At 38.6% G+C, this 12,188-nt stretch overlaps 2 protein-coding genes across 3 annotated transcripts in view; one reads left to right on the top strand and one right to left on the bottom strand.

The window, feature by feature from the left end:
- Positions 1-12,188, bottom strand: part of SEMA5A (semaphorin 5A) — an 844,194-nt gene that overhangs the window by 186,529 nt on the left and 645,477 nt on the right. The gene's annotated exons all lie outside the window — the stretch shown is intronic.
- The window catches only part of ADCY2 (adenylate cyclase 2), a 217,372-nt gene that overhangs the window by 200,206 nt on the left and 4,978 nt on the right, over positions 1-12,188 (top strand). For both annotated transcript variants that reach the window (XM_062610850.1, XM_062610849.1), the window contains 4 exons: positions 4,803-4,949; positions 6,090-6,197; positions 8,252-8,366; positions 11,772-11,896. In XM_062610850.1, coding sequence (XP_062466834.1) covers positions 4,803-4,949; positions 6,090-6,197; positions 8,252-8,366; positions 11,772-11,896 — 495 coding nt within the window. The remainder of the gene's footprint in view (positions 1-4,802; positions 4,950-6,089; positions 6,198-8,251; positions 8,367-11,771; positions 11,897-12,188) is intronic.

The following is a 12,188-nucleotide window of genomic DNA, read 5'->3' as shown; positions in this document are numbered from 1 at the left end:
AAAGGTTTGTTTGCTTTACCAGAACCTCTGGAACTGAATTTCCGCTTATAGTCAGCATGCTGGGTACCAAACAGGGTACTTCCCAGTTGACAGAGAGAAAGATAGGAACAAATATAAAACTAAAAGCAGGAAACAGGGCAAGGATTAAATATATCTGCACCTGGCTTATGCAGGTTTTTCACTTATGTTGTTAGCATCCAGATCCCCTATTAGTAAAAAGGGCTCAGGAGCTTTTGTGCTGCAAGCTAATTGTCAAGCACATTACTCAGCAAGAGCAATCCTGCTTCATCAGCCACAGATTAGAGCCAGCATCCTACTTAGCACAGAAATTCTGCCCCAGAGAAGCTCATCGACATACCCTTCCAAAAGGTGTAATGGGAAGCATTTCCCTCCTACATTCTGACAAGACGTCCAAGCACTGAAGAAGAAGAGAGGACAGTAACAAGACCTAACCAACAGAAATTCAGATGTTATCAAAGGGAAAAAAATAAAAAGGAATTGACTGCAGAAGAAAGGATGGTTTTGGTTTTGTTGAGAGAAGCAAAGCTGTTCCTTCATGGAATGGTGTTGCATTTAATTTTCTGATTAAACATTTTGGAGAGTACTGTTTCAAGAGAATTACTCAGGAAAATGAAGACACTCAATTGCCACAGTCTTTACTATTAAGAATTATCAAAATAAAATAGCTGGGAAAGCCTACTTTCTCTGACATTTATTGTGACAGCCACAATTACTACTTATCTGGTTATAAACAGTGCCATTTGTTGTTGTTTCCATGCTCCTACTATGCTATAGAGCATTAGTGGAGGTGGATATTGCCCCAGTATTAGAGAGAAAGGAAGAGAAATGGGGCACTGTTGCTGAGCTTCAGCATATGACAGTTGTTCATATACAATCTGTTCATTTTTGAGATGGAGGAGAGGAAGGAGTGATACCGCTGGTTATAGAAAAATAGGATTTGTGTCTAATTCTAACAGTCAGGCATGACTGTTACATTTCTTACATGTTGATTATCCCATACTGGGTGGAGTGCCAAAAGCATAATGCACACTCATCTTCCTGTGTCACAACAGCATTTCTGTTCTAAGCTCTGCTCCTGTCTTTTGCTCAGTCATATTTCTCTTCCTGATGACTGTACAGTGTGCAAGTTGCCATGATTTATTCTGGGCAACATTTCTGCTTTCAAGGAGGACAGCAAAGGCATTTTCAAATAGCTAATTAGGTCTTCCTGTTTAATAAGATAGACTGTTTTTTCAGTGACAATCATAGTAAATATCATTGCTGCCTATCAGCAAGGTCCTGGCAGTATTCAGTGTTAGATACTTCAGCTAAAGTTCAAGGAACAGCTGAAGCTTAATGTGCTATTTGTTCCTTGTGTTTTTACCTGTAAATGTAAGGGTGTATTTTGCTTCTGCATATGCTTTGTATACACTTCCTAGTTACGCATTTTTCTAGTATTCACATAAGCATTCAGGTGTTTAACCCTTTAAGCTCATTCATGTTGTTGAATAGTAATGAAATAAACATTTATATATCTCTTAGTATTTTTCTTATTCTACTTGTAAATCTCCTGTTTATCTTCTGGTTCCTATATGTCATGGTTTAAGCCCAGACTGTAAATCAGAACCACGCAGCCCTCACGCTCACTCCACCCCCCCCTCCCACTTCCAGAGGGACGGGGAGGAGAATAGAAAGAATGTAACTCCCACGGGTTGAGATAAGAACAGTCCAATAACTAAGGTATAATACAAACCACTGCTGCTGCCACCAATAATAATAATAAGGGAAACAACAAGGGAAGAGAATACAATACCACCCACTGAAACCGAGCCTGACCAAGCAGTGAGCCAGCCCTTCCGGGTAACTCCCACTTACATCCTGGGCATGATGTGCTGTGGTATGGAATACCTCTTTGGTCAGTTTGGGTCAGGTGTCCTGTCTCTGCTTCCTCCCGGCTTCCCCTCCTCCCTGGCAGAGCATGAGACTCACAAAGTCCTTGGTCAGACTAAATGTTTGAGCAGTAACTAAAAACATCGGTGTTATCAGCGCTGTTCCCAGGTTGAAAGTCAAAAAACACAGCACTGCAGCAGCTACTAAGAAGGAGAAAAAAGTGACTGCTACTGCTGAACCCAGGACACTATATTATGAGGTGACAAAACGAAACTATCTTCTACTATCTCTGCTTCATATTATGCAGTAATATCATATGCCTGCAGCTCTGCTAGTTGGTCTCCTTTTCCTGTAAGGGTTCAGTTGTACCTCCTGAAAGACCTGTAGTCTTATGACTTGAAGTTTATTCTCAAATAAATCTTTACATGGTGCTACTTTCCAAGTACTATTTCAGATATGGCGATATGGCAGTGTCCCAATATCACCTCTGTGCCTAGATTTTGTCTTTACAACCAGAATTCCATCCGTAATGTAATTCTGTCATGTTTTACATTCTCAGGATGCAAAAATCAGCTGGATTCAATAAAGCAAATAAAACAGCTGCTATCTCATGTTTATCTGATAAATTAAAACCAACTTTTTTTACCAATTAACAGAATCCTTAGGACAACAGAATTATGTATTATTGTGTACTATTAATTTGACTGGATTTAATTTACTGGATTTTTCAATCTGGTAGGAATCTGAATTTTTTCTTTTTTTTTTTAAGTATTTATCATAGATGTATACAATTTTATTTTGTAAGGTAAAGTTTCAAAGGTATCTGTAATAATCCATGTTTTGAATATTAATTATCTACATTCTGCTATAAATATTGTTGTATCTCCCTCCAGTCTTTTATATAACATTGTATTACCAAGGCCCTGTATTTGTGATGCAGTCCTCTTTTAATAACCAGCACTGTTTTGCCTGAATTTCTTCATGCAAAATTGAAATTAAGTTACAAGCAAGGTAACTTGAGGAAATAGAAAAAAAGCCAAGTTAACCACAGAATGCAATATCTGTACCTATTCTGCTAACTTGTCTATGAAAAGCACTTAGCACTTCAGATCTTGACTTTTGACTGTGTTGTATAGGCAAATATTACTGTAGCTTCAGTGTAGACATGCCTCAAGTAAGTAGATGTGAAGGAAAAGGCAGACTGCGAAAGCTAAACATTTCCAGACTAAGCCTGTTGTTCTTCTTCTATTCACTAATTTCACTCCAATTCACTAATTTCAAGCTTACTTGAGTATACCTGCAGCAAGTCTAAGTGCATAAATACTCAAGACAGCCCCCAGTATATGTCACTGCACTATTACAGAGTGGAGCTGGTGTGGGAGACTGGAGCAGAGAGAGGTCATTCGGGGCCTCAGATTCTAAATTTCTTAGAGTCAAAGTCATCCTGTAGAGTTTCAGGCATTCCTCTTGAGTGTTTACATTAGGAAAAATTACCTCGTTAGCCTTCCTTCCATAACTGACTGAGAGAAGGAAACTCTGTCTCAGGTGATTCTGCTCATCTGGCATTAAAGTGACTTCCCAGATATGCACATCTGCTGTTCTGACAATATAGATGCACATAGGATGACCATGCTCTCAAATTAAATACATTAGTCAGGTATTCAATTAAGCTTTAATTGCATAAATGCAGTTGATGTCATCCAGCCAGAGGGGTTCCCTCTCCCACCCATTTGATTACTTAATTATATGGATTAAATTATATGTTACTTTTACATTATTAATTAACCTTTACTTTTAACATTATTATATGGATTAAATTTATTAACCAAGTGTTGATGGAGATGGATAAAATATATGGCAGAAAAATATAATCACAATATTAGTTCTTTATGAAAAATTCTGTTGGCAGGAGGACATAGGAGATCCAGAACTCCTTCGAAGTTTAGTAGCGATCTGACTTTGGACTCATTGGCTTGGACATTTTGTTTAGTTGCTTTTCATTTGCACAATCAGGTTACATTGAAGTGATACTGATTTTGTATATATGGCTGTAAGCTGGATGTCAGGTACAACCATCTCAGCTATAAGAATACAAATAATGATGAACTGCAGTGATATATTCCATCCCCATTGCCCAGAGGTATGGTGGATCCTCAGTGATGCTCTGGTTATGGAATCCCTAGAGAACAAAGGGGCAGAAAAATCTAGTGAAAATCATCCACCTTCTCCGACTGAATGGGCAGTGGAGGGGGGTGGTCAATTTTAGCACCAGAATATTCCTATGGAGCTGAGGTGCTCACAGAAGGCAGTGGAGACTCTCACATAAATAAGTTCTAGTTCAGGTGACTTCTTTCCCTTTGCCTCAGCTCCTTGTTATAGAAATGATAATTATTTTATCCTAATGGGGATCTTGTTATTTTTGGTTAGGAACTATCAGTCAGGTTTGTGTTGCATTATGCATTTGTAGTGCATAATGATTTTATGATTTTGGTTCAGTTTGCTAGTTATTACAATAGCACAAGCAACTAATAATAAATTAGATATTCTTTTGCAAAAATATATTTTCAGACATAGAAGCCAGACCAAATTCTTTTCATAAGAAGCCTCAGAAATGGGTCCTATCTAATAAATTACTGAACATTTTATGTTCACAGAGTTAACGTTCAGGAGGAAAAAAAGTAACTAAATCACTAAAATATTTTCAGCTGTATGTGTTGAGTCTCTTTATACACCATTTAAAATTAATACATGCAACTAATTGCAAAAAATACCCAACCACTGTCTTAAGCCATTCCAACCACTGCAACTCCTCCCTTTTCTGAAAAAGGATACTGCATATTATTAATGAGAAAATTTTTATTTAGAGCTGGGTATAACAGATTTTTTTCTCTATTCTGTTTTCTTTTGGACAGGATCTCTATCATCAGTCATATGACTGTGTCTGTGTCATGTTTGCCTCTGTTCCGGATTTCAAGGAATTTTACACAGAATCTGACGTAAATAAGGAAGGCTTGGAATGTCTCAGGCTGCTAAATGAGATCATTGCTGACTTCGATGATGTATGTACTTCTAACAGCAATCAACATATGGTTTCAATCTTAATAACTCAGGGTATGCAACAGTAAGCAAATGTACTTGAAAGAGAGCTGTTAGAAAAGAACTTCTGTGTGCCTAGTCATACTTAACAGGGAGTATTAAAGGAAAAAGAGGTTGACGTGAGATAAATCAGATATTAAGCTGACATTCTCAATTGCTTTTAATTCACTGTAATAAGAATCCTATGTGTATATCTGATGAAGAAATTTTTGCCCTTTAGCTGCAGTTCATGAGGCAGTCATATTACATGCCATATATTGACTGCAGTTTCTAAACACTACTGCCTAAAGTCAGGTATGTAAATCTGTGTCCCCTAAAATGATACAGCTTTGTGTTACACCTGATCTGTCTCACTATACATTGATCAGTTGATTACATGAGCAAATCAAAGAATTGTGTAAGTTCTAATATTCCATTCTCTGAAGTTACAAGCAAGTACAGAGTATGACTACAGATGGACTGTGACAAGAGTGTAACTGTAAAGGTCTCACTGAGAACAGTATGTGTCTTAAAGACATTAAGACCATGTTATGACTCAGAAAGCACAGTCTGGATTTGTGGATATGTGGATATGCAGCTATAGAAGCTATTTTATCAGCAAACCCATGTGGGGAACATTGGAATGTCCACAAAAACCTGGGATATGAACTAAAATCCTTGTATTTTAGTCCTAGTGGCATTGACTGTCCTGTTGGTGTGGAAGAGATGCTCACTTTTGGAAAACTATTTATATCTTAACTGTTGTCTCACATGGTGACTCAGTTCCAATCTCAAATGAGTGCAAAGCCTACTGACTTTTAACAGCTGTATGTACAACAACATGGAATTTATTATTATTACTATAAATTTAGTCCTTTGTAATGAAAAGGGACTAAATTTGATTAAAATTAAATTTTAGCAGACAAACATTTGCTTCGCTTGGAGGCTGTAACCATTGTTTTATCCACCCTTAAGTTCTTCATCCTGTATATATTTGTGAAGCCATTTGGGGTCTATTAAGAGACTGTTCTAAGAATTGATGGTCTAAATGCTGTTAGAGTAACAATCTGTTAGGGTAATAAGACAGCTGATCTGAATAATGAATAACCATCCTTGTTTTACAGTTATTGTCAAAGCCAAAGTTCAGTGGAGTTGAAAAGATAAAGACTATTGGGAGTACTTACATGGCAGCAACAGGACTGAGTGCCACACCCAACCAAGAACAGTGTCAGGTACAGGAAAAGGCTTCTGATTAATACAGACCATGTTCAAACGAAGGCTAAAATTCTGTTCATTAAACTGCAGGTTATGTATAATGTCGTGGCCTAGGTTTTTTTGTATTAGGATAGACTGTATTGTTGTCAACAAGTGTATGCTTTTGTTTAGTAGTCTCTCTGAATCATTGCTTTTCACACTGTGGTTTCAAAATGCCACCTCTGTATTTGCTAAGTCTAAAACAGGCCTTCTATTCTAAATACAATACAGCATTTTATTTCTACATGCTGCAGCAGAACTGGATTTGTAAATTGTGAAAACCACTGCAAAAATTGGTATTTTCCATTGCAAGCTGGGAGGATTGAGTAGCTGTACTAACCATACACCTGTAGATCCTTCAGGCTCAGCACTGAGAACATGTTCCTTTGTTCCTAGCTTACTTAATAGGGTAGGATTGGGAACTGCAGTCAGTCGGAATGAAGTTCATATAACATTTAAGCAAAAACCTTGCTTTTGCCATGATCTTTAGAGTACTGCCAGTTAGCGACAGAGACATCAATTATGAATCAACACATTCTCTGCTTAGAATAACTGTGGTCTTGCCAAACTCATGTTCCTTCTAGACAGAGGCAATTAACACCTGAACTATAGACCCTAAGGACCCCGAAGACAAAAAGACAATTAAAAAAAAAAAAGAGCAAAAGAATGATTCTAAATTAGCTCTGACATTTAATACAGGGAGGTGAAGGGGACGAATTAAAAACAGAACTGCAGACAAGATGAGAAGACAGAGGAGCTTCCAGTCACGACTAAAACTAGTGTGTGCACAGGAAGAAATGTATCATTTCAGTTATTTCCACAAACTGTGAATCAAGAGATCCAAGTTTTAGTGTTCGTTTGGTAATTTAGTACACATTTGCAAAAGAAATCCACCAGGACTTAGCTTTCAGTCCAGATAGCTAACGATGCACAGATACCTTGGTACTTAGTGTGGCAGTGACTGACTGCTAGGCATACTGCTGGGAACTGCCCCCAGTTTCAAACACCCAAGGAAGACTAAATGCTTAAGGATGGGGTCTGAATACATCAACTGAACATGAAATCATCTGTCTTAAGTAGGAGTGAACACCAAAGGAAGCAGGCTTAATTCCTCTAAACAGCTGCTCTAGCAATAACCCCTACTGTCCCACCTAGGCTGATGCATCTACTCCATGAATCATCTCCTGAAGTTGTCATCTGTCCATCTCTTCTGTCACTTTATCTCAAGAAATGAGGAAGATTTAGTCATTTCTCATAGAGATGAGTCCATCTCTTATGAAATAATTCTCTTGTCAGGGGCCTACTCTGGGCTGTGGGAGCCTGAAAATCAGCTTTCTCCTTGGCATGCGGGGACTCAAATCAGTACTTAGGAATCAGGCTACACTGTTGATGTATGAGGAGACATGAAGTCTATAGGTTTTATAAGTAAAAGCTGTAAGCTTTGAGCTATGAAATGAGGGGACAGAGGATGGGTTGCCTGCTTCCTTTCTTCCTCCTGTATTTTATTCATTTTCAGGTCTACTAGATTCTCAGAGATGCTTGCTTTTCTACCAGATGAGATCATTAGAGAAACTCTTAAAATTGTGAATTTCACTGGTTCTTAAGCATTAACTAGGGTACTGAGATGTGCAACAGTGAGAGGGAGAAGTCTCTGTGGGGCTGTCCACAAATGTTATTTATTATTAAAGGGCATAAAATAGACGCAGGCACAGATAAAATTAATGAGCAAATCTTAGGCACACATAGCTATTGAGTGCCTGTGGGACTAGGTAGCAGCTAATCAGTTGTTTGACAATCAAAACATTAGAATATGTATGTTTGGACCTATCACCTCTAAACTGCCTGACTCTGTAAGTAAAATGCATCCTGGTCTATTGGCCATTGTTTGATCTAACTAATGCTGAACAGGGCATCATCTTCTAGGATGTCTCTGAGGGTTTAAGTGCTTTCAAGTGTTATGAATATTTTGGTTTTTATTCTCTAAGGCTAAGGGAAATTATTTTACTCTATTTGTTTGGCTGTTTAAATTCAGGAACCTGAACGACAGTACATGCACATAGGAACCATGGTGGAGTTCGCATTTGCCTTGGTGGCAAAACTGGATGTCATAAACAAGCATTCATTCAATGACTTCAAGTTACGAGTAGGTATGTATCACAGAATTTTTATGAGAAGATCATAGAGGAGAAGGAGAATTCATTGTGAAGTATCAGCTGATTCAAGTGTTAGCAGAACTGACCAAAAGTGGCATGAAGGTAAATAGCACCATCTTTACCCTGTTTGAAGGCAACCTACGTGGTATTGCCCATTAACCACGGCTGCTGTTGTTGCAAGGCGTGTTTCAAGGCAGGACTCAGGAAAGGGCAGTATTCCTAAGTAAAGAGCAGTAGAAAATATATGCTCCCATGGCTCTGAATGGTTTTATGGTAACTCTATAATAATTATTCTAGATATTGTTAACCACTGAATTTTTTTTAAGCTTATCAGTACCTAAGGATACAAGAAAATTCTGGACAGGGCTTTACAAAACCATATAAATGGTTTTGGAGAGCAGGAGCTATAAGGTGCTCACTGAGGCTGGCATCTGAAATATTTTAGATGCACTAAATTCAAGTAAGCATACAAAAAAATGCACCCTTTCCTTCCCAGTTTTAGACAAAGGAGGGTATTTCTCTTTGTTATTCTGTGGTTATTGATAAATAAGAGCAAAGATGACTAGTTGTTTATATTTGAAAGGGGTATCCCTTATATTTCAGCTTATAATTGCTTCTGCTTGTGCATCATGATAGTTAAAAAAGAAATAGGCAGCTGCAGTAAGCCATGGAAAGGATGATAAAATAAATGAATTCAAAGCTGATCAAGAAGCATATGTTCCGAAATGTTTATTTCCTGATAGCGGTACAGCAGTTTTACAATGCAATATGTAACTTGGAAAGCGTGAAATGAAAGCATTAAATTAATATTGGAAATCCATAAATCCTGTAAACATGTCAGAAGTATTTGATTTCCAAGTTATTCTCCTGTCTTGTATTTTCCTTGCTGTGCCACTCGCTTTTCCTTCAGGCTGCTCCTTTCATGTTTATTTCACAGTGCCACCCACTGGCAAAACTTGCTATCTTCTGACTCGAAATACAGAGTGCTCCTTTTTCCAGTTGGGTTTGTATTCTTTGCTAAAGTTAAAAAAATGAGAAAGGAAATCCAAAGTATACTTCCTTCTCAAAGTGTTACAGTACTTGACAGGTTTAAAAGAAACATGTAGAGAGACCGTATTTCAGTACAGAATAAAAGTTCTCTTCTTGCCATAGAAGACACGCTAAATACTTGCAAACATACTTGTATCAGCAATGTACAGATAAAGAGCTACTAGGAGTTGGGGCTGAAACTGCAAACTGAGTAAAGCAATACTGACTCCTTTAAAGTGGGAATCATGAAGCAAACTTTCTAGGGGAAAAGTTTCCTTCTTTAAAGTGATTTGTAAAGTGTTTGCTATAGGTTCCTGAAAAGTCAGATTCCTTTGCTTCACGAAATGAGGAATGTTTAAATGTACAAAGGAATGCAAGCCCTGAAACGGTACTTTTGCCACCTTAATCCAATACAGGCAACACTGAAAACTCCAACTTCCCATCTTCACTTCACTTACCACCACCACCTGACCATGAAACCATCTGATAGCCATAGCAATTACAGCCACAGAAATGTCTGAACCTCTGACAATATCCCCACTGAAAGGACTTAAGCCCAAACCACTATTTGTGAAAGCCTTCCTCAGCCAGCATCTAACCCCAGAATTGTTGTAACTCACTGGAGGTCTCAGCTTTCAACCTTCATTTTCTGCGGGTGCCTGAAATGCTAGTTGTGCCTTAGGAAGTACACAGCCTACTCTGACGTTGTCAGAAAAGGGAAGGGAACACCTAGATTATATTTCAGGTGTTCCTCTCCTTCTGTTAGCTAAGGTACTTGATTTATTAGACAAGTTCAGGTAAGCTTTTGCAGCCAGTTTTGCACAGGCACTGCTTTTTTTCCACAACAGAATAAGGGCTGACATGTTGTTTTCCATATAGCTTTATGGTTAGAACATTTGTCTGTGTTGTAGGTGAACTTAATTTGGTACTTCTTTTGGCTGAGGCTGTTCAAGCATAAGGATCCCTCTTCCCTGGAGAATCCTATGAGCCCAGGTTGCAGAGTACTTTGGAATAAGATATTCTCTGTCTGTCCTGCAGAACAGTATTTGCTGAACAGTATTTTCCTTTTCATGTAATAATTAAATGTCACTTTGGATACAAGACAAAGAGACAGATGGTATCACCCTCTGTTAGAGCATTCAACTGGACTGACAGTACTACTCTTCCAGCCCTGCCCCAATAAACATTCATGTGTCACACGAAAGAGACCTGCACTAGCAGGAATGACATAGAGCAGCGCATCCCAGAAATCCTGGGTGACCAAGATGCATTCCTAAGAGATATGGGTAGAAGTCTCCTTGAAGGACGGGGGATCTGAAACTGGCTCTCCAGCCCCTGAGGTATTACTCAATCCACCAGAATGGTTCAGGAAAGAGGTAAAAAAATTGAAGTCACCTCCTGCTCATCGTATTTTTGTAGGAAAGTCCCATCACACTTCTCTAATTTCTGGACCATGGCAGAGCGTATGCCATGCACATCTCTTTGGTATTCTCTACTAGCCAGCTTGGGCTACTTAGCAGATGGCTTTTGGGGATTCCACTCTTCGGTCCCTAGTGCTTTATACACATTGGATGATCTGAGGCAGAAAGACACACCCATGGCCTGGTTGTTAATGCAGGGTGTTGCAAGGCCTAGAGTCCCTTTAATCTCAAGCGCTTAGACAAATATTTATCAGGTTCTATTTGGTATCCTTTAGGGTTTGCATATGTCCCCAGTTTTCTAAATTTAACTGCTATGGTCACTTTTTTCCAGGGCTTCCAAGTGAGCTCGCACCATGGTTGCTAGCCCATGCTGCCATGTCACGTATGATCCACATTACATAAGCCATCTCTGAAATGCCTCTTTCAATCACACTTTCATTGTACTGCACAGATATATCCCTAGTGGTGGTTTCCATCAAGGAATTAATAGAAGTCAGTTATGGAGATAATCTTAGAACTCCAAACTACTTGCTTGTCCAGAGTTTATTTCTCACTAGGTCTGATGTGGCTTTCCTGCTCATCTAAATTGGCTTTTCTGGTCATCACTGTAACTAGAGTTACAATTACAGTATATTTGATGGATGGTTAATGATAGTGCTTTTGATTTTGCCTCCTTGTTTCCTTCCCTACTAGCAGAGTACAACTCTCTCCCTTTACAAACATAACATAGGATACAAAATGACTGCAAGATTAAAAATGGCCAGAGTCTAATACTGGACTGTACCACGTTGTTCTTCACCCTTACAATGTGCATTTGTTAATAAAGCAGTTGTGAACAAACTGTTGTTAGCTTTATTCATTATTCAGCATGGGCTAAATACCATGTTTATTGACTTGGTATGTTACCAGATGCTCTGTACATCCCTGTTTGATGTCTGACGTCTTCCAGGTATCAACCATGGACCTGTGATAGCTGGAGTAATTGGAGCTCAAAAACCGCAATACGATATCTGGGGCAATACAGTAAACGTGGCCAGCAGGATGGACAGCACTGGTGTCTTAGACAAAATACAGGTTAGTTTTATTTTTGTGCTAGTATTTATCTTAATCTTTTGAGTCTGATGCTTAAAAAAAAAAGCGTATTTGTACACTAAACAGGTATGTGTTTTGGAGCTAAGGATGCCTACAAAAACACATTACCTACCAGCTGTAACTTTACATTTCAGAAGAATTAGACCCTGGGCAGGAAACTAAAGAATTAAAACAAAATCATGGGCAATATAGGAGGAGAATAAAAACTTTGTCTTAACCCTACAGAGGAATACAGTGGAGGACATCATGGATTGGCTAGCAGTGCATCCCTAGG

This window comes from Pezoporus occidentalis, unplaced genomic scaffold (assembly GCF_034315485.1).
Source record: "Pezoporus occidentalis ecotype Australia unplaced genomic scaffold, CSIRO_AGI_Poc_V1 ctg15, whole genome shotgun sequence".
Lineage (NCBI taxonomy): Eukaryota > Metazoa > Chordata > Aves > Psittaciformes > Psittacidae > Pezoporus > Pezoporus occidentalis.
This window is presented reverse-complemented; position numbering and strand designations above follow the sequence as displayed.